The sequence below is a fragment of the Physcomitrium patens genome, chromosome 3 (genome assembly GCF_059467195.1).
Source record: "Physcomitrium patens ecotype Gransden chromosome 3, ASM5946719v1, whole genome shotgun sequence".
Classification (NCBI taxonomy): domain Eukaryota; kingdom Viridiplantae; phylum Streptophyta; class Bryopsida; order Funariales; family Funariaceae; genus Physcomitrium; species Physcomitrium patens.
Genome location: NC_143412.1, coordinates 22413415 through 22435873, shown reverse-complemented (window position 1 = coordinate 22435873; position 22459 = coordinate 22413415). Strand labels below are relative to the sequence as shown.

General features: G+C 35.7%; 4 protein-coding genes across 8 annotated transcripts; 2 read left to right on the top strand and 2 right to left on the bottom strand.

Annotated features, from left to right (window-relative positions):
* The first annotated feature begins 551 nt into the window (after positions 1-551).
* Positions 552-4179, top strand: LOC112279464 (putative methyltransferase At1g22800, mitochondrial). Its single transcript, XM_024513922.3, has 11 exons — positions 552-915; positions 1210-1290; positions 1484-1562; positions 1698-1851; positions 2048-2117; positions 2375-2439; positions 2622-2700; positions 2844-2931; positions 3132-3196; positions 3306-3395; positions 3490-4179. Exons 1-11 carry the CDS (start codon positions 622-624, stop codon positions 3739-3741), a joined length of 1317 nt encoding a protein of 438 aa, XP_024369690.1. The 5' UTR covers positions 552-621; the 3' UTR covers positions 3742-4179.
* A 3356-nt stretch (positions 4180-7535) lies between these two features.
* Positions 7536-10317, top strand: LOC112280370 (ribosome biogenesis regulatory protein homolog). Its single transcript, XM_024515802.3, has 8 exons — positions 7536-7721; positions 7848-7998; positions 8206-8257; positions 8453-8581; positions 8902-9028; positions 9233-9416; positions 9534-9638; positions 9871-10317. Exons 1-8 carry the CDS (start codon positions 7594-7596, stop codon positions 10069-10071), a joined length of 1077 nt encoding a protein of 358 aa, XP_024371570.1. The 5' UTR covers positions 7536-7593; the 3' UTR covers positions 10072-10317.
* Positions 10318-10837: 520 nt separating this feature from the next.
* Positions 10838-13598, bottom strand: LOC112280371 (putative RNA-binding protein C1827.05c). Its single transcript, XM_024515803.3, has 7 exons — positions 13276-13598; positions 12958-13108; positions 12748-12803; positions 12212-12259; positions 11935-12102; positions 11611-11721; positions 10838-11423 (listed from the first exon to the last, which is right to left on the bottom strand). Exons 1-7 carry the CDS (start codon positions 13492-13494, stop codon positions 11367-11369), a joined length of 810 nt encoding a protein of 269 aa, XP_024371571.1. The 5' UTR covers positions 13495-13598; the 3' UTR covers positions 10838-11366.
* A 2120-nt stretch (positions 13599-15718) lies between these two features.
* LOC112279516 (uncharacterized) lies at positions 15719-18539 on the bottom strand. Of its 5 annotated transcripts, XM_090249242.1 has the most exons (6): positions 18372-18539; positions 17599-17766; positions 17158-17261; positions 16535-16673; positions 16294-16359; positions 15719-16143 (listed from the first exon to the last, which is right to left on the bottom strand). In XM_090249242.1, the coding sequence occupies exons 2-6, from the start codon at positions 17681-17683 to the stop codon at positions 16094-16096; spliced, it is 444 nt and encodes a 147-aa protein (XP_090105368.1). In that variant the 5' UTR covers positions 17684-17766; positions 18372-18539; the 3' UTR covers positions 15719-16093. The 5 variants fall into 5 exon arrangements, with proteins under 5 accessions (XP_090105368.1, XP_024369803.1, XP_024369804.1 ...); XM_024514035.3 differs by having other exon boundaries at positions 15719-16359; positions 18372-18512; XM_024514036.3 differs by lacking the exon at positions 18372-18539 and having other exon boundaries at positions 17599-17931.
* Positions 18540-22459: the final 3920 nt, after the last annotated feature.

The following is a 22459-nucleotide window of genomic DNA, read 5'->3' as shown; positions in this document are numbered from 1 at the left end:
TCGCTGTATATAGTTCTCTATTGTTATTAAGACATAATTCCACTCATAAAAGAGACTTTGGAAAAACCATAATTTGTAGGATATATTGAAAGACTGCAAGTACCAATTGTAGCAAGTTTCTTCCATTTCTAGACAATATATACATTATCTTGGTTACAAGAGTCTTTTTAAGCATAATTCATACATGGTATTTTAGGTAATTTTTGAGACAATGTGCGCAACGTTTGTTGTGCAAAGATGTCAAGAAATTCTGTATGTGTAGGGAAAACAATATGCAACAGACTTTGATGAATTTGTAGAAGTTGAAAAAACTAATATTTTGTCACAATTCTTTCTCACTTACTACTTAATTAACGCTTCCTTATAATTTCATACATTGTATTGTTAAAAACTACTGAAAGCTGTTTACCATGATTTCATGAACGCAAAAACATAAAAATTAACATGTTCAATTTCGTATTAAGAATTCTTGTGGGTTGGCATGAGATAAACGTCATCCACGAGAGCGTCGCACCCATCATAAATGTATCATCGATCATTCGTTCACCCCATGCTCGGAACGCCTCGTGTTGCTGTTCGCCGCAGCGTTGCTGGCGGTGGCAGCGGCGTCGACGGGATTGAATGCAATCCAGACACGCCTCGCAACGCAGCACCCAACACTCGAATCCTCACTCTGAGTCGCAGCAGCACTGCCGAGCTCGCGCAGTGCGGCATCGGGACGCCCCCACAATGAGCTCCTCAGGTGTTCTTCGAAAGGGGTTGCTGGTTTCCCGAGCACGATCCGGAGGCAGACCAGAATTCAACCTCGCCATTCGTTTCCTGTCTTCTTCGGTTTCGGATTCTCACGTTGCGGGGCTGGATGTGCCGGGTGATCGTAACGTGGACATTTTCGATCGGGTGCTGAAGAGCAAGCAGGTGAATCCCTTCGTTGTGCTCAGATGGGTTCGTTACGGATTTTGATTGAATTCTACACAATCGCCTGGTTTTGCTTAGGGTGGAGGATTTGCTTTTGTTTGTTTGTTTGATTGTTTGTTTTTTTTAATATTATCATTATTTTTTACTCTTGGTAGAGATAAACACTAGGGTTTCTTAATTGGAAGCTGGAGTGAGTTTTTGAAGAGGATTTTGAGCTGATGTGTTTTTGGTGGAGGGTCGGACGAGGTGGGGTTGTGGTGGCAGCATTGCTTATGTTTGTGGTTGATTGGGCAGAGAGATAGGGCCGCATGGCTGATGAGCGATAGCGACCCTATTCTGGACACTGTCACGGAGAGTCTTCTCGATCGGCTGCAAGTACGTGGATGAGACCTATGCCATTTGGGAAACTCTCTCTTTGTGTAGGGCTAATGTTTTATGTGTTTGTCAAGGATGTGGTATGGAGAAATCAGGTGGCGCTTCACAATTCATAGGAGAGCAGTCCTTCTTTCCTTTCCTCCTACTTTGTTACTAATTATTAACATGTGGTGGTGAATTTTTCGTAACTTAGGATTGTAAGCGAACGTTCCCTAAAGCATTGAATCTTGGTGGAGCATTTGACCATGTACGTCGATTGCTTCAAGGACGTGGTAAGCAAATGGAGTTCTCAACTGAATATATGAATCTCGAGACACTCTTGAGAAAACGTTTACATCTTTTTAATATGTATTATCGCTTATCCTGAAAGAGGTCATTTGAGGAATGGAATTGTGTGAATCCTGCAGGTGGTGTTCAGGAGTTGATATCCATGGACATCTCCGAGGATATGATAAGAAGGTCCATGATCAAAGCAGCTGAGGATGAAGCTACAGGCAGAGGGCCAGCGTTGCGGAACCTGCATCTGGTCGGTGATGAAGAGTACATACCATTGCAACCAAAGTATGTTTTTTTACTTCCCAACACACCTAGGGTTGAAAAATGCTTACTCTTCTGCAGACGATGCAACTTATTCCGGATTTCATTGTTTTGTTTGCAACTACACAAAGGAGATACTTGTTTTTACTCTATATCTGCAGATTTCTCATTTTTTTTTCCAATATCTAGACTAAATGCTCGGTAATTGTTCTACATGCAGCTCCCTGGATCTTGTAATAAGCTCTCTTGGCCTTCACTGGGTCAATGATCTTCCAGGCGCCATGTCGCAGGTACTCTCCACTTGATAATGTGTGAGCTTTATCTCATATGTGTGGTATCCCCAACTTGAATTTTATTGCGCTTATTGCTTCAAGTTATTTTATAACAATTAGACTGCTAACACATCTGTTTGAGACCGTCTTGTTTGCAAGTCTGCAGTAACTGAACTGGTCATTAAACACATTAGGAATTCAGTTTGTGGGGTTTCAAGGTTTAATGGGTCTTCGATGCATATAACTTGTGTGACTAAAGTGTCAAAAGTGCGCAGTGCAGGACTGCGCTGAAGCCTGATGGATTGTTCTTAGCCACCATGTTCGGAGGTGAAACGTTGAGGTTGACTTCTTCACCTAAAACACTCAGAAACATCTTTTTGTAAGAATGATAATTTATCTTGTTGGTGGTCCAACCAAGTGTTGATTGGATGTGTAACAGCAGTTAGTATGCTAGTGCTAGATCCCTCCAGAAATATTTTTTACAACTTGTGAGCTTAATCCAATCTCAACGCCGTTCTTCAGGGAGCTCCGAATTTCTTGTACTGTAGCACAAATGGAGCGCGAAAGTGGTGTGAGTCCTAGAGTTTCTCCCCTTGCTCAGGTAATGCACAAACATTATTGTTGAAATTGGTGCGGGCTGCATCTTGTTGTCACCTAACAAAAAATACTACCAAGTTACATCATAGAGAATTGGTGAAGCAATAGTTTAACCATAATTGATAAAGCTGCTCCTCGTGTTAATAGGTTCGAGATGCAGGGAATCTCTTAACAAGGGCAGGCTTTGCACTCCCAACAGTCGACGTAGACGAGATAACTGTCCGTTATCCCAGTGGTATGTTTGGTCTCTATCATGATCTAAAGCATTGGAGAGATTGTGTGCTCAGATTTTGTGCGCAAGTTTTGAAGTTTTGTACCCGAGTTTTGGAAGGCCTTATATTTTTATTAGTTTCTTGGACTTCCAATCTGTGGCTGTGATCACATGATGCAAGAGAAAACAGTAAGATTGACACCTCTGTATGTTATCATGTGCAGCACTTGAATTGATTGATCACTTACGGTCTATGGGTGAGACCAATGCTGTTCGCCAGAGGCTCTTGGTAAATAGCTCTAGCCTCTACGTTTTCTTCTCACAATTGACTTACACTCTGCCAGTCATCTCAGCAACTAGTTTTGTAATCCAGCCGTGCATTTCATTTAATGATGCAGACCGTGAATCGGGACACAGCTCTGGCAACTGCTGCAGTTTATCAAGAGTTGTTTGGAGAATCCGATGGCACCATTCCAGCCACATTTCAGGTAATTGATTCCTTCAGGCTTCTCGTACTCTCTGGCATCGTTCCTGCTCGAAATAAAAGCCTGAGTTAACCCACAAATCTGGTGAATGCTGTAGGTAATCTACATGGCCGGGTGGAGCCCAGATGTCTCACAGCAGCGTCCAAAGCGTAGAGGCTCAGCAACTGTCTCGTTTGAGGATCTGCACAAAGCTTTCACCCCAAAGGAGTCCTCTGATGGATCTGGTAGCCAGAAGCAGGATGCGGTTCCTGTAGAGAGTGAAGAGCCAAAGAAAGACGATGGCAAATCAGGAACTACAGATGGTACTACTACACGACTGCCTTCTGGCACATGGTACAAAATCGAGTAGGCTCTCATCTCATTGTATGATATCTGTTACACGATTCCTTTTTGTTCTTCCAGGTCCCAGAGAGCATCTTTGATTGTACACATTCTCTGCACGCTGTTTTAAGATTGTTTTGACAATTCTTGTGTCTAGCCTCTGAATCAAAGAGCATAGTCTATGGGGCTCGAAGGTTGAAAGTTTTCAAGGAGTTAACTTCACTCTTGACATTAGAATCACACCCTTCTGTTGAATTAGACACAACCAGGAATTATTACTGATAGTTCTGTGTAGTGGGGACGATTCTGACCACAAATCTGTAGCGCAACTTCAGATATATATCGGCGAGTTTGAAGAACTCGTTCGTTTTGTTCTACCCAGTTGTCACTTGCCAACAAGGCTTGAATGCTTTCATTCATATGTATGTCCGTACGTATGAATTAATATAAAAACGGTTGAACCTTAGGTGGAATTTGTGGTGGTTTTATTGAATTGCGTTGTTTTAAGGGAGTTGAACCAAGTGTTAAGTATGGAACAGCCTTAAACTCTTTCTTTCAGCAGAATGTATCTAAATTTAGCATGTAGTTAGTGTTTGTTTCTCCTTTGAAGTATGGCTTTTAGAAGGGTTTAAATGGTTTGATTTGTAACAGGAAACGTTTTAATTGGGAGTTATCTTTAACCTTGTTCAATTGCATGACAGAAAAATCAATAAATTGGGTTCAAGAAATTAATATTTTAGTCAAATAATTGAAAAAGAAAACATCTAATTTAATAAAATAAAAACAATTAGAATAAATCAAATTTATTGTGGATGATTTGGCTTGTGGGTCACTTTTTAATTTTAAATTTGAATAGTCACTTCTTGTATGACGAATTAATGAATAATTATTTATCCATCTAAATACAAGTTTCTAAAAGAATCAAATATCAAGATTTTAAGTTTTTTATTTTTTTTATTTTATTTTTTTTACTTCAAATTTTTGTGCATATATGGTTGGAACAAGGTGTATAATGCAAAAATAATATTAAAAAAAGAAATACACCGTAGAGTGTTATTTTGTTTGAATAGTCATACTTTTATTTGACTACTAAGATTACTTACATAATTCATGTATTTTTAAAATTTAAAGCAAAGCATTTATTATATACTTGGAATTTGTACTAAACAAATACTATAATAATATCAACAAGAATTTGTTGATACTATCAAATGAGTTTAACAAAATATGATTTGATTTCAATCTTTGATTTTTAAACTCAAAATGATTCACTTGATCACACAAAAAATACTTTCTATATAGTAAATTTTTTTTAAACTAATATTTTCTTAATTAATATTATCTTTAAGCTAAAACATAGACATCATTCCTAACAAGCACTTCATACTCAATCTAATAAATCTGTATAAAATGATATTCAATATTATTTTTTTATCCTACAAATTTCATAGCTCGATTGCAATAATGGCAAAAAAAAAAGCAAAAAAAAAACTAAAATAAAACTAAAAAATTAGATATATTAGAAAAAGTTGTCGATGCTCCTTTGCATCAGTTGCTTTGTCTTAATCATACTCACAATGTTCTTCATCTTTTACATGATGACAACAAAAAGAATGCCAAAATTTTCATATTGCATTTAGAACTTTTTAACCATCTTGACCATCTTGTATGCTTCACCAACACTCACTTTTAGGAGCTCTTGGTTGATATTTCCATCATCTTCATTGACATCAATCTAACCAAAGCATTCCTCAAGTTGATCCTTTATATTATCATTCACATCTAGCATTCCTCAACATACTCCTACAAATAATTCAAAAGGTTTTTGATGTCCATTGGATTGCAAAAATAGAATTGGCATATTTGCAACTTTCAATCTTAAACTTCTTAATCTAGTGAATAGTCCTTGCCAACATCAACCATCTATTCTTCAATTGAGTAGATTTGCAATGCTAGAAGCAATTTGCAATTGCTCTTGATTTCACTTTAGACCTCTTTATTAGAATGGCCATGTAAATGGCATATAAGATGTTGATCTTCTTTAGCTTGGCCACATGTTGCAAAAGAAGATGGTTAAAGCAACAATGGAAGTACGCCTTGAAATTGCAGATGATTCTAGCATTGCAAAGCTAGATCTTAAATTTGGTGTTTGAAAGAAGATAAAAAAAAAAAAAAAAAAAAAAAAAAAATGTGGTGTTCTTTGATTAGATGTGATTAGAAAGCTAGTCAAGGTGAATGTGGCTATTGAAGTATTCTATGATGCGGAGGACATTGCACCCTAAAATATGTAAGTCAAACTCCTTCAGCCACTCTAGGAAAATATTTTGTATAATCCATGCATTGGAATTGTTTTGGTATTGGCATCTGAGTGTGTTTGTATTAATGTTCTCAAAGCAGTGTGGATTCTTGTATTTTTCAATCATCTATAGCGAGAACTTGTCGCTACTATCACCATAACAACAAATGGAAAGAGTGATCTGTTCTTTTTTTCCTTGTGTTCCTTGTATTATTTTCTTGTAAGAATATGATTTGCTTAGAAAGTAAATGACTAAGAACATATTTATAAATTTACAGTAAGGAACTTCTAAACAAAATCTTAATTTACTTACATCTAGTAGAACATGTCAATTTTGTCCATATTATAAATGTCATTTTATACATACTCATTAAAGATGTTGCAGATAGCTAGAAGGGCATTAGTAAGTAAAACCATATCTACATTGTCATTTTTATCAAAGTGGAGTTGAGATAGGATCCCATAGCAAGACTTTAATGCATCTAGTAAGCTAATGAAAAACTTAAAAGGCTTGTAATCAAGATATAGCAAGACCAAGATTTTGTCTCTCTCTCTAATAAGCTCACCACTCATATTTGCATGCTCTCGATTTGTCTACAACCACTTGATTAGTACAATCTCCATCTTTGGATATTTAATAGTCTACTACTGCTTGGCATTGAGATTGCTCTCATCAACAAATTTAGCAAAAAGTTCAATTCACCCTTTCAATGTGGTAGAAATGGTACCTTAGCTAACCTTGATGTTGTGATTATCTTTGAGCCATTTGATCAAGTCTTCTTGTGAAAGCTAAGAATTGTCTTTTTTATATTAGCAAACTCTACCTTTTTAATATTCCATGACCTTCTAGCTGTTAAAACAAACTCTTGGAAAATTCATAATATTCATATAATATTTTGAAATTTAATAACCTCCATAAACTAATATCATCCATCCAATCCTAAGGATATTAGTTTAGAAAGAGTTTATTGTACATATAATTTTATTTTAAATAATACATAGACAATTAGGTGATAGAAACCTATTGTCATATCCTATGTATACCACACCAATATACATATATATATATATATATAGATACACACATATAAGAAAAATGGTAAAACCTTCAACATGAGTCAATTCACGCCACAATTACTTCTAAACAGTGCTGTACCCTCAGATGCCTCTTTTATTTTTTCATCAACCTCTGTTCAACTTTTAAAAATCCAAGAGTGAAATTGAATCGCGTTTTTTTAAACATACATGGTTTATCCAAGTATCTCTTTATATATACATATATACAGAGAGAGAGAGAGAGTTTCAGAAGCACCACAAGGGCCCAAAGATGAATGACGTGAAATATGCAGGGCAAGATACAGGCTGTGGATGGTGGTGCCCAGAGGGAACGCACCCCTCAAACTTCAAGGTCCAATAGAACAAGAGAACGTGTAGTTGAACAGCGGATGGGAACATCGCCACCCTCGTGTGCCCCGTGAAGCCTTAAAACCCTAAACCCTGAGCTGAGGAAGACTTGGAGCCCTCAAAGCTTCTTCTGCCCCTACCGCGACGGAGCTCCCTTCCTGCCCCGCCATCACTGATTCCATGGCCTCGGAAATGGAGATCGAAACGCTTCCTGGTGCCGGAGGCGAGCACGAGCTTGACCTCGGCAATCTGCTGGTCGCGCACTACCGCGATCCCGTCACCCTCTCCAACGGCACTGCCATGTCCGAGTGAGTATTCGTGTTTCTGGGCTGTGTCCAGCAGCCTCTAGTGCTTCATTTGTGGCGATTGGGTTAGGGTTGTTGTCTTTTACGAGTTGGGCTGGAAGAGATTGATAGAAATTTTGTTGGGTTCAGGGCGGAGAGGGATGTGGAGTACGTGGAGCAAGGGCGGAATCTGGTGCAGGTTCTTGTCGACAGGCTTTTCAACATGCCATCGACGGTTGACAAGACCGGGCGTTTAGTCACTTTGCCTAAACCTAGCTTTCAGCTTCCAAGAGAGAAGCCGGTACGTTTCGAAATTTGACCAGATGTGGGATTGTACTGGAGGGTTTCGTCTGTGTTTCGCGCCAGGGGCTGGTAACTGTTCTATTGTCTGGGAGTGTATTATTCAGGGTTTTACGAGGATAGCTATACTTTTTTTAGACATTGTTTAAGAGAGCGCTTGAAATCGACTTGTATTGGACAAGGACAATGAATTTGGCATTTTTTGCAGCTCCCTAAGCCTAGACCGATGACTAAGTGGGAAGCTTTTGCACAAACTAAAGGTGAGCTTCCATTGATGAATTGCTGACTCTGATTTTCTTTTTGGTATAATCTTTGTCAGGACTCTCCCTTTGGCTTGTGGACTGCTTTGAAAGAAGCAGCGTTTCTGGGAAATTCGGAGACTGGAATGCAGTTTAGGTTGGTATTGGACGCGGTGGAAGTAATCTAACTTAGTACATGGGGACTATCTTGAATAGGTATTAAGAAGCGGAAGAGGAGTAAGTTGGAATTTGACGAGGGCAAAGAAGAATGGAGGCGGAGGCATGGATACAAACGTGTCAACGACGAGAATGATATTCCTATTATTGAAGCTAAAGCTGGAGACGGTACTTGAATCCGCACCTCTCTGTCCCTTTATGCTAAAATCTTGTGGAATAGCACTACCTGAAAGCTAACCATACCTTTCGGATAGTTTATGTGAGGATACTTGAACTTTTTGTATGAATGCATGCAACATCAGATCTTGAATACGGGTATCAGGTGGTTTCGGAACGCCAATTTTATTACAACCAACAGAAAAGTATTGCCTTTGTGATTGATAAACTGCGTTACTCACTCTTAACGAAGTTCGTCGAGTCGACGCTGTTTCCTACATGGTTATGTTGATTTTTGAGATGTACTGAACTCTACGCTACTCCTTTGGCAGAACCTGGAGAAGATCCATTCTTGAAATTGCGTGAAAGTAAGAAAGAAAGAGTTGCCAAACAGGACAAAAATCAATTGGAGAATTTGAAGAGGGCTGCGAAACAAGGAGGCAAGGGCGCACTTCCTAGGTATGCTATTTTTTTCTCCATTATCATTAAACTACCTCTCGTTTCCTTCAGCATTTTTTAATCGATGTGGGTGGCGTCCTTCAATAAGGCCAACAAAATTATTATTGAGTTTCTTCATATATGAAGTTTATCAATTTTTGAAGTTAAAAACCATGTTCTGTGTCTTGTTTAACTTACAATGCGTGTATTGCCTTTTGAACTCAGTACCTTGCAGTTGGCTGCCACATCTTTAGCTGTAACTGGCGGTAAGCAACCCGGTCAAAAACTTAGCAAGAACGATCTCGGGGACGCTGCTGGGCTTGCGAGCACAGCTACTGCTAGCATCGGCAAGTTTGACAAAAAACTGCCTGGGGAAAAACCTGCAAAAAAGTTAGGAAAACACCGCAAGGTATTAATCATAAAAAGCGGTCTTTGTTTTAATTACGTATACGTTACTATCTAGCATCTAGCGATGGTAAACTGGCATTACCATTTACTAATTTTTCGACTGGTTTTATGCACGCAGTTCTTGCCGGTGGTTGATGGACAAGGCAAAGAAAAGGAGCTGATAACAAACGTGATGAAGAAAGTGTTGGCTGAAAATGATTTTAGTGGCCTTGATGTCAATAAGGTGATTTACTCTATTCATACGTTTGAGCTGAGGATGTTTGTATCTCTGAGTTTGAAGCATTTTATTTTCATACCTGGTCTGGATTGATGCTATTCTTGCTACTATTCAAACAAGGAACTTGTAATGGGAAGAACAGTTTCATATTTTTAAAAACTATAAGCACAAGTAAGAAATTTCAATATGAGGTTATGAGTACTGGGTGATCGTTTACTGAAACTGGTCTGTTTGGCAGGCTGTAAGGGCTCACAACGTAGAAGAGAGCGGAAAGCCTTCTAAGAAGGTCGGTGGTAAGAAGCGAGCAGAGGGCGCCTTCAAGAAAGGAGGGTCACGGAAGGGGATGGCTCCTAGTGGAAAATCGGGTAAAAAGAGTTCATTTGGTGGCAAGTCTGGTGGCAAGGCTGGAGGCAAAGAGCGTAAGAGTTCAAAGAGATGATTCGTGTCCTTAACCACTCAGTAGATCATAAAATTTTGATGAGTAGGTTAGCATGAACAATATATACTTTTTTCAACATAGTCTATTTCGTTTGTTAGCAGTTGGAAAATTTGCAACTCTCTCTCCGTATGGATACCGTAGAGGATTTTAGAGATTTACTTTCGGCAAAAACATATGTAGAAGCCCAAATTCTGAAATGTATGAATGGATATAATGAATTAGATATGTAGAGTTTTGTCTTCATAATAGCGCCTCCTGTTCATTATCAGAGCATTTGCAAACAAACTAACATACGTATGTAATTGTGTATTTTAAGAACTAATCAAATTAAATATGGAAAATAACATCTGAATTCAATGGTGTGCATCAATTAGTGAGGTACTGTTTACAATTGGACATTGTCAATTGATTTTACACACAAGAAACTATCAATTAGTGTGAATGCCACTCACCAACTGCAGAAATAACCTTCTTTAGGCACTCGTAACCAGCTGCTATAAATATGCCCTGTATCTTCTTCTCAAGAAACCCGGTTATTAATGTAATTCGGAACTTGACATTGTGTGTTGGAGTTAGAACAAAAGTAGACAAGACGTACGAAATCCGAACAGAAATATATATAAATCGATCGCTTTGGCTAGTAGCCTTGGTTAGTGTTTCAGAGAACTCGTCTAAGACATCGATGCAAAACCAACAAAAATTCGCTGAACCAATAATGCATACCTTCATGGCTTATCTCTGTTATCAACACGGGAAAGGACAAAAATAAAAGGAACCATAACTACGCACTAACACGCAAGTCAATGTTATCTCTCGATACACAATATTTTAGGAAGTGATTCCTTCCAGAGTGATCATCGATCCCATTTAACGCAGATTGTACTCATCCCCTTCTAAAGCAGGATAAAACCAATCTAATCTCTCGCGCAGTAGGATCCCATCGCCTTCTTTATATGTACTGTGCAACAGCAAACCTGCAAGTCTTGCACCAAAAGAATTGTGCTTAAAAGTATCAAAAATGCTACGATATCCTGTCCTAATCAAATAGTCGAATACTATAAACCTAGAATTCTCGCAACTAGAGCCCGCGATTCTGCAAACACTACTTTCAAAACCAACATCGAAAGATAACAAGCAATTAAAAGCTAGAATTACAGTGTTCGGTCCTCAGTCTGGTGAAGGAAAGACTTCAGACTTGGCTTGCTACTTATCTGAGTTACTTGTCCTCTGCGATCCCAAACATGTTGAACAATCATCGCTAACTACAAAGTGATATCCTAATCATATATATCTGCCTAATCATCGTTGTCGTTAAACGTAATTTTCTTGGATGAAGGTGGTATCATGGTTTTCTGCACAAAGCAAAAGAGATAATGAGTATTTAGAGGTGACGTGTTGTGGACTTCAAGTTCGCAGATCGACAACGACGCCAGTATGTGAGTACACCCTCAGACAATAACGGGAAGAAGCAGATTCAACACTACGCCATTCAATAGTTCAAATGAAGCAATGAGGCAACGTTGCACATAAAAAGCCTACCAGCTCGGGGTAATCATAGTCGATGCCAGCGGCTTGCAGCTTCTTCCTTCGGGCCTGATCCTTCTTCACCAACAATGCAAGATGACGCGACTGCTCCTTCGGGGTTCTCATCTATTGCACAAAGACTCCATTAAGAACAACAATGCACGGACAGGAGAAGTCACAACTTTCAACACGCTGTAAGAGCCGTGTCCTTTCCTAGCCCATCCCATGTGAATTTGACATCAACAATGGAGAGCCGAAATAGACGTAGCGGATGTAACAACATTTCAACGTAGCTGCGACTCTCATCGCCAATAACTTCTCAAATCTATGTTAACTTACTCTGTTATGTCTCTCTCGTTCCAGCCTTTGCCATTCAATCTTCTTGAATGTCTTATTTGCTCCAACCCACATTGATGGTTTAAGCTTCTCAACGGGGACGACCTTGACTTGTAACATCGACTCAAATAACAAGTAGTTGTGCATAGCTTCAGCCACAATAGGCGCTACCTGTGTAATCATAATGCCATTTTAAGCTTAAGCTCGGCCATGCAATCCGAAAACTTTCACAATTCATTCAGGAATTTGTAAAATTGAAAGAGCGTTGTCTTAAACCTACCTCTGCAGATTCAAATTCGATAAATGCGTAATGCTTCGATTTCCCCGTCTGTAAACCGAGTAGAAACCAAATTGTTAAAATCGTGCGGCATACTAATTTGGTTTGAAAAGGAATCTGAACGTGAGGCATGCATTGTCATTCAGAAGCCAGATATAGAACTGAGAACGTAGGTATGCGAGAAAGTGTGCATGGCAAGCCTGTCGAACTAACTCAAAGAGACTGAAGCTTTTCTTCTCTTGCCACCAATGCACCAGAAATTCTAAACCGACTAACAATACAAAAACGAAATCTAATGTATCAATGAAACAAATATTGTACGCGCACGCTTTCATAAACCGAGAACAGAGTGATTTACTGTCAACATCAAGGTTAGGGAATTTGAGGTGGTAACTTCAACAAATAAAAATAAAAAACAAAAATTACTTGTATTACCATGTACACGATTAACCACCACCGAAACTAGCCGGGCTCGAACGTTAATTCAGATACTAGCGTCAAAGTGCTGTTGACGACAACCAACATTAGAAAACACTAACCTTCTTATTTCGAGATAGTCGAAGTCGTTTAATATCTCCAAATTGGCCGAAGAAACCTGCATAAAACAAAATCATACCACTTATCACTGATCGTATGGCAAAGTATACTCCAACCCTCCGGAATTAAAATTAAGATCAAAGTTGAAACTGAAAAATGTATTCAGAAATTTAGCTAATTGCGAGTTGAATGAATTAACCCCCACACAATACCTCTCATCTGCTCTTCGTAAAATCCGTGAGGTATACGGCCAACGTATATCACAGCCGACTTTCCTGAGCCCGAGAAATTCGAGACAGGAATAACTTTGCTCTTCTTTCGCTGTTTCGCCAAAGCCTTCTGGTCCGCTGTAGTATCCAAAGGCTGTGAAGTCCACAGGAACCAGTTGCAGAATTTAAAAATTCCTCCGTCCATCCAGACTCAAATAGACACAGGAGTCCAACAAACAAACAAAAAAAAAAAACAAACGCTAAAAGAAACCTTGAAGAGAGAGGGAAAAAAAAAAAAAAAAAAAAAAAAACGCTTCTCACCATAAAATCAGCCCGAACTATATGATCCTTCATTGTCTTCGGTTCCTTCTTGGATTTAGGCACCACGGGGTCAGCAGCCGTCGGCACAGGAGCAGGAACGTAGGCAGCTGGCTTGTCCACGGGCACGGGAGTGATCCGCTTCGGCTTCTTCTGCTCCGAGCCAAAGGACTCGACGCTTTTTCTCTTCGACCCCGGGATCATTTTCTTCTTCTCCACCATCTGTGGAACAAGTGAAGTGTAATCAGCGTGAGAGACAGTCTACAGATAGACACACAGCAATGTCCACAACCCCCTGCGAGCAGTGGCGAAACCAAGCGCCTGGTGCTCCTCTCAATGCTCACAGTGCGAGGGGCAAACCCCATAGCCCCTCCGGGTTTAGGGTTTATGGTGGCTTGGGTGGATGAATGAATTTATGGTGGCCTCGGGTAGATGAATGAACTTATGGATGGATGAACTATGATTGGATGGATGATGCGTTCCCTTTGACTGTTTCAAACTTTCATGAAGAAACAAAAGTACCGAATCTACTCAGTATTAAGTAAAGAATTATGTAACAAGTTCAATAGTAGTGTAATTAATATACATTCATGATTAACTGATATATAGTTAAATATATAAAACTTGAGGAACTAATTTAATTAATTAATTAATTAATTATAAAACAATCTATGTATGGATGTCTCAGTTACTGACCCACTTGATAAATTGGTACATCACTGGATGCATGAAGAGTATGTTTGGTGATGTGAGTCTTACAATTTGTGAACTCCTATTGTCATATCAATCATCCATACAAGTTATGAAGTAACGCCTTGTTTAGATTAATTAAACAAGTTTGTAGTCTTCTTATAATGTTTATCTTCTTGTGATATGTATTTTGCAAACCAGTTATGTCAATTGTAAATTGTCAAGACAGTTTGAAACTTTGCTATACCAAGTACAAGAGCATGCTACATCTTTTCTCCTTTCTCCATTGTTGTGTGGATAAAGAACAAGTTGTGAATTATTCATATCAAATAGTTCAAAAGGAATTTTAAATAGACCCAGGCTTTTACTAAATTGATCCACCCATCCTAGCCATCACAAAAAGAAAGAAATAAGAAGGAAAAAAAAAAAAAAAAAAAAAAAAAAAAAAAAAACTAACTAACTAACTAACTAACTAACTAATTGATTGAACTCTAGACTCATTTCTCCACTATTGGACCCAAAACCAAAGAAAACCAACCACATTCATCATGATTACCATATTCTTCATCATGGGTAGGTCAATTTAGTAAAAATATGAATCTATATAATATTCTCCTAAATTTACTTTATTTATTTTTGTTATCTACAATATGTTGTATCATGAGTTATAAATTTTAGGAATTAATATGTGTGTACAGAACACAATGATTGTGAAAATCATTACCAAATGCCATATCATCTTTGCTACAACAAATAAAGGCCTTGATGGCACCACAACAAAAAGATAAGCAAATTCATATTGATCTAGATTATAGTTTGATTCTATTTATATCAAAATAGATTTTTTTCTCTCATAACTTCATTTCTCCATGAAGTTGTGATTTTCTACAAGTTAACATTTGAGATGAAGTAATACACACAATTTGGATTCTAAATCAAATAAATAAAAAAAAAATAAATAAATAACAAATCAAGAATCAATTACTTTTAATGTCTTCAATGTACATCATTTTGTTTTTAATTGTTGCAATAAATAATTCCTTCCTTCCTTACTTCTATTTTAGAATTTTTTACACAGATGTAGAGCCTCTTGAAGTTGATAGAAATATTTATAATTTTTTGCAAAGATTTGAACCATTTCAAAAAAGCTTGATCAACATGTTTTTATTAAAAGACATTAAATAAAAAGTATGTACGGGTTTGAATCACTATCCACTAAAAGATTAATCAACAAAAATTTACAAAGTTGGACCCCAATTTTGTATTTGAGCAAATAAAATATACATTAGTACAAGAAACATTTTTCTAACTTGTACTGTGTATTGTTTTGGTAGGCTCGCCATGCACAGTCATTGTAATAAGTTTTTTTTTATTCAGTATACAATTCATTTTTAGTATTTAAAAAAATTGACATACTGTTTGATAAATTGTCTTATCAATTCACAAAGATACCGTTCCGATTCTGAAGGATCCCCTCTGGAGGTCATTGCAAATTGAGGCAAATTAACATCCACAGAATTTTGAATACTGAGGTTGGAGGATGACAAATGTAATACCACAATACAAGCAGCAAACAGCAGATCGGTAAGTGAAACGCATTGAATTTGTATTTAAATAAAAGTAAACAAAAACTGTGTGATTAATGAAGACACTGGAGTCCCAAAGAACAACTGAGTTTTAAACACAAGCATAGTTCGGAGGTCATTTACGAGATCCAGAATAAAGCTGTCGGATTGATAGCTAGATTCATCAGCTGTGCCACAGAAGGTCACTGATTTTATTACAAAAATAATAATTTGGTGATGATTTTCCAATAATCATAGGTAAGGAAAGACTTCATTCAATGAAACATGGTTATGCCGTCAAAATTGGTAGGCTGCACCATGGTCCTCAGAGACCGATTCACCTCTAGTCTAGCTTCAGTGAAATGAAATAATCGTTTAAGGTAGCAAACTGGTTTTACTTTGAAGACTATGACATATCTATGACTTAGAATGTTGGAATTCATCAGGGTTAGTGATGGTGGTGGACGCGTAAAAAACTTTGAGATGAAATCAGCGAATCAAACTATTTTATACACGTCAACTTCCCCAGTGGGCTGCCCGCTACTAAATTTCAGCTCGTTTGATGGTCATTCGTTAAGAATAGCAACCTTAGGGTCCACTGCCTTCTCCTCACCGCCTGCCACGCCCAGCATTTTATGATTAGTCAGATTAATGAGCTCAAAAGCCACTAAACTCATGTTAAGAGCTGCATAATACAGCACAAAATTAGTGTTATCCTCAATGTTCGAGTAATCAGAAGTTGGTATTCTCAGTTTATGATTCGAACCCCCGGTAGCTTCAGTCACACTGTTTGTCTTCTCCAGATTTGTCGTATTCCATCCCTGAAGTGCTCCTAAAACAAAGCAATGCAAACCGATCAGCGTGTAGCCAAAACATATCACTGAAGGAAGTGGCTGGTTCCTAGCCAGATATCAGCGACTGGAAGTGATACTGTAGATAAATGTGGTACAGCTGTGGATTCGACGTTAAAATGGCAGCGTAGAATGTGAATCGATGAAAGTTATAACCTAGTAGGATGTATTGATGGTTATTGCGCTTAAGATCACGCAGCCGTTGAGCAAGCTCCAGTGCTACCTTCTGCCTTGCCAAATTTTTTAACCTGGACCTGTTAATGTCCGACACTGTCTCTTTTTGAATCTCTTTCACCTTCACAATGCATTACAGCAAGCTAATAATCAGGAGAGTCCAAAACTCAATGCTTAGAGTTAGGAGATAAAAACATTATTTATCATTACACCCATTCCGTGTAAGCATTCTTAATAATTCGCTCATGGTCACTACCTGAAAAATTCTCTCTATGTTTGTTTATGGATCACGCTCTCAACATGCAGTCGTAAATGGATTATTTCTCTGCATTTAATAACAGATGTGAAGGAGTCCACAATACCAGCAATTCTCACTATCTATTTTTTCCTGGTCAAGAACACCCCTCTGAAAAGCTAATCGCATGATGCAAGTCTAAGTATGCAGCGGATAATTGAGGGATAGGGGTAGTATTCAGTGAATTGAAGTGAGACAGTTGTAGAAACCTCCACTGTTAGATCAGGAACCTACATTGCCATAAAATTGGTGCAAAATTTGCCACATGCCAAAGGATTTGTGCTTGGAAAATTTAAGTCCACAAACCCACCCGTTCTATCAGTTGAACCGGAAGCAATTCGCGCCGCAATCGATTGGAAGTCTCAATCCGCTCCAACTCTTCCGCCGTAGGACGCGTTTGCATCACTTCGATTCCTATCATTCTCTTTTTTAATCAGCACTTTTCCTTTTTCTTTTTCTTTGTAAAACAAGAATGGAATGTCGATCCTCTTGTTATTCTCCCACCACCCTCAGATTCCAAAGACAGGCAAAAGTATCTACAGGTATCTTCACCAGAAAGCAAAAGACAAAAAAAACTACACAGTTTCACGTTATCAGAGCGAAGTCCATGATCAGCAGAACATGGGTTGCTAAGATCTCTTCAAGTCACGCAATGAGCCATTGTCTTTAATGCAATTGCAACGTAATTCGTGCGAATTTGGGGAATCGCATGCATAGATAGCAAGAGTGGGTGAGGCCAACAACCGCACACCTTTGGGAGAAACGTCGTCGGCACGGGGAGCGACGGAGGACGAAGACGAATCATGGTGGATGGGAATCAGAGCAGCTTGCAACATGAAGAGCCCCACCAAAATATTCGCAGTGCACAGAACGAAGGTGGCTCTCTTGCAGAGGCATTGTAACCCCCCCGTCGAGTGATCTGCCAACAAATGTGCCATCGCTAAATCCAAACTGCCTTCACTAAGCGAACTAAAACCCTATTCCTTCTTGTCCTTCGGACATCCCGCTCCTTCTTGCTTCAATCAGACCTCCTCACCAAACGCAATTCTCAGCAACCTGCCCTTGTCTGACAGCCTCGTTTTCACTAACAATACAAAGTCTCCCGACATTACAAGATTCTCCGAAATCATGAAAAATTCTCCAACCCAACTTGCGACGATCACTTACCCTCCCTCCCTCTCTCTCTCTCTCGCTCTCTCTCTCTCTCTCTCTCTCTCTCTCTCTCTCTTACAAACACACACACACACACACACATACACACATTCTCTCTCGGTCTCTGTTCCCACTCAACTCTCGATTGCACCTACGGCGCAGACAAAAGAGGACCTAGAATGCAGAACATACGCAATGCAATCCAATTGCACTAAACCTTCAAAACTGCAAAAAAATTAAAATTAAAAAAAAAAAAAAAAACAAATTGTCAATCCAAGAGATCAACAATAACGTGACACTGTAGTCAACCATAGTTAGAAGGAAGGAGGGGAGGGAGGGAGGGCTGGCTATGGGATGGGATTTGCTACTTACGATGTCGAATTCAGTACTGCCCTGGACTATATTCTATATTCCGGCGGCGGCTGCCAGTAGGGAAAATTTGTTATTTCAGGTTGTACCCAACAATCTGAAGTGCTGCTGCTGTTGCGCCTCCATTCCTCCTCCTCCTCCTTCGGCGATTGTGTGTGTCCACACCTCACCCAGCGCCGAAAGTGCCTCCCATCCTCCCTCTCTGTCTTAGATGGAGTCGGAGATGCACAAATCCGCCCCCCGCACCGCACCGCACTGTTGGTGCCCGGTTTCGAACTTACGACCTTTACTGTGTGTTAAGCAAACATAAAGTATGATTTAACACGAGCAAATTTTTGTAAATCAAATTCATAGATTTATTATATTTCTCTTTTTTTTTATTTTTTTCATTCTATCTTTTTCTGATTATGAATGTTTATTAATTATTTTATTTATTTATAAAGCATAGTTGTTTGTTGGACTTTAAAATTTTGTCATTGAAAATTATTTTTTAAAGAGTTAATTTTTTAAAAAATTAAAATTGTGTATTTTTAAATAATCAACTCATTTTCTGCAATCTTTCATCATTTTTAAATAACCTCTCCTTAATAGTTAATATTTTACGTAAGAAATTACAGGACTTTCTATCTACAAAGGATATTGAAAGTTTATTTATTATATATTTATGAGATTCTATTTTTGACACATTCATTTGATAACACCAAGACCATCAACCTTAATTTATTATATACATTGTGTAAGCTGCCTTTATACTCATCTTAGAAAAATCTCTACTAAATCAAAATCATTGTAAGCATATTAAATTATATAAACAAAGCTTAAGTAGCAAAAATAAATAATTCGATGAATAATAGTAATAATATTGAACATTATAATGTTATTATAAACTCATTAGGCATGTCTTTTCCATACCTACATTCTTATATATATTTGGTATTTGGTATTCCAACAAGCTAATTGTCTTGATATGAATCACAACAAAACCTTGATGAGATAATATATTTATGTATTACTAAAGAAATCATAACATAAAAATTATTATTATTATTATTATTATTATTATCATTATAAGATAGAAAAAAGAACTATAATGGTTATTACAAATACAAACAAACTAAACATACTTGAACTACAATTGGAATATAAGAAATACATTAACAAGACCAAAGATGGTCTTAGTCTTGCCTTTATATATGTTACATACAAAAAATATCTTATAGAAGCTTCCTATGGATTGTAAAGCTTGTGGCCTAAGTGCCATGTTGTAGATTGCTTCTAATGCAACTTCTGAAAAGTACAAAAGTATTTAAATATTATTTTAAATAGTTTTGTAGTATACATATAAAGGTCAAAAACATATTTTGAATATAGAAAACTTCCTTAAAGCTTTTTGAAGTAAATAGTATCTTCCCAATTTGTTTCTATCTACTTCTACTAAGTTCTATGTACTAAAGTAACATGAACATCTATCAGACTTATTGCTTCAATAATTTGTACAACTTATAAGAATTGCTTGGTCCTTTAAGGACAATATTGTAACAAAAAATACTTCAAAATATGTTAAATAAAATAAAAACCAACAAAATTATATATATATATATATATATATATATATTCCAATATTATTTGTGCCTAATAATATAATATCTCATTGTTATTTTGTTATAATGAAAAAAGTAGTTTTTAAAACATATTGCAATTGTAAAGCTTAAACAATAACAATTGTTGTATTATGGTATTTGTTATGCTTAAAAGAAGGTTTTTTAAAGTAAAACGTTATTATTTTAGATATATAAGAATAAAACATTTAATGACTTTATGTTTTAATATTACTTAATTAATAGACACTTAAAAGAGTAATGTTGTTCTAATATGTAATGAAAACATCAAATTATCCAAAATTTATTTTAAGATTGTAAAATTAAACTTACTTACTAATAATTGCATAGATATATAAATTGATATATTAAATAATTATATATAATATTTAAAAGTAAAATTCAAATATACTATTTAATTTAATTTTAATTTTTATGATATTTTTTTGCAAAAATCTAAGTGCCTAAGTAATCTAAGAATATATCACAAATTACACCTAAAAATTATGACACTTGAATTGAATCCATTGTGTTGTCATTAAAAAATTCATGACAATCAAAGATATAATATTACATATATCTATAATTATAGATATAATTAATTGGATAACTAAAATTAAATTAAAATAAGTAATAATAGATTAAAGTAGCAATATTTTATTGAAAAACTTCTAAAAGTTTTTCTAGGCACAAATTTGACTATATATGTATTGATAGATGATTAATTGGTCAAAAACTTGATCAACAACTTGGTAATATGTCACATATGTTTGCTACTTGTATTACAAATTGGTCATATGATACATGTATCAAAAACTTATCTTATAAATTAGACACATGCATCACAATTTAGATATGAGTCATTTGGCTTAAAGAACATTGTTATATACCTCTTTAGTTAGATAATGTATTTGGTGTTAAGAATAAAGCATTTCTCACTCTTGTCAATGTCTTTCTTGCTTCTAGTATAGTTTTAAGAGTCTCTAGTCCTTTTTTAATAATAGTTATTCAAAATTCTTCTTCAATATATATATATATATATATATATATATATATATATTTATCCTTTTCTTTTTGATGTATGCCTAGCTTGTTTATTCACATTCTTTAAGTTCTTGTTCTTGACACAAAAATACTAACAATTATAATCTCTTATGTTTTAATATTGTTCCAAAACCAAGTAGCTATTCCATCATTTGTTAAATACTTTGGAAAATAATATCAACTTTTTACTTATACTTAAATATTGTTACAAGAATGTAAGACAGAATAATAAATAAATAAATAAAGAAATAAAATCTCGTAGAGTGAGTTACAAAAGAGAAATATAATCTTTTTTACTTACAACAACAACAATTAATTTAAATAACAAGCCACAATCACTCAATCAGTTCAATAAAGAATTTTCTTTGTTGAGATCACAATAAATTTCTTCCAGAATATTACCACATAGTTAAACTTGCTTAAAGCAACATTGAATCTTACATCTTATAAGTGAATTAAAAAACAAACAAAAAAAAAAACACAAAAAAAACAAAAAAAAAAACAAATAGTATTATATGAACATAAAATTATAACTCTAGAGAAAAACATGATTTAAATTTCTATCTCTAAAATTTCATTTTATAGCCATTTGTAATAGGTAAGATGATTATATTATCTTCATTATTATAATAAATCTTGTTAAAATAATAAAAACTACTGAAATCTTATAACTATAAAAAAATTTCACAATAAAATAATTATGAAAATAATCTCATAATGTTTTACATGATGATTTGTTATTAAAGAATTAAATACATAAATGAAGTTTTTCTAAAAAATAATTAGAAATTATAAAAAAAAATCTGTAAAATAAGATGATTGTAATATTTTACAATTCTATTATTTATAAATAAATAAAAAATGAGAATAATAAATAAATGTATTTTTATATTTAATATAAAAATTAGATAAAATTATAATTAAGAATATATTAGTAATAATGTTATTTATCTATCTTTGAGTATATATATATATATATATATATATTCATACATACACACACGGAATATTAGAAAAAATATTAAACTTACTTTCTAACATGCTATACTTATGGAACAAACCATTGGAAATTTAATATAATAAATTTATTATTTTCTCATTAACTTGTTCATATACAAAAAATATTTCAAAATAATAAAATAATAAAATATAGAAAAAAATTGAAAAATCAAATAAACATCAATATTACTAACAAACTTCCATAATAACATTGATGCTAAGAAACATAAATATTATTTTAATAAAAAAATGATGTTTCTAATTTTTTTAAATTGAATATTTTTTCATTATCTGATACTTCAAAATATCAAAATTTCAATGCTATTTAAATTATTATTTAATTTTTTGGTTTAATTCATAATTTCAGAATATATTACAATTATTTTCAAAATTATTGTAGTCATAAAGTAGATACTGTAAAATAGGTAATTCATTTTAAAATTCTTAAAT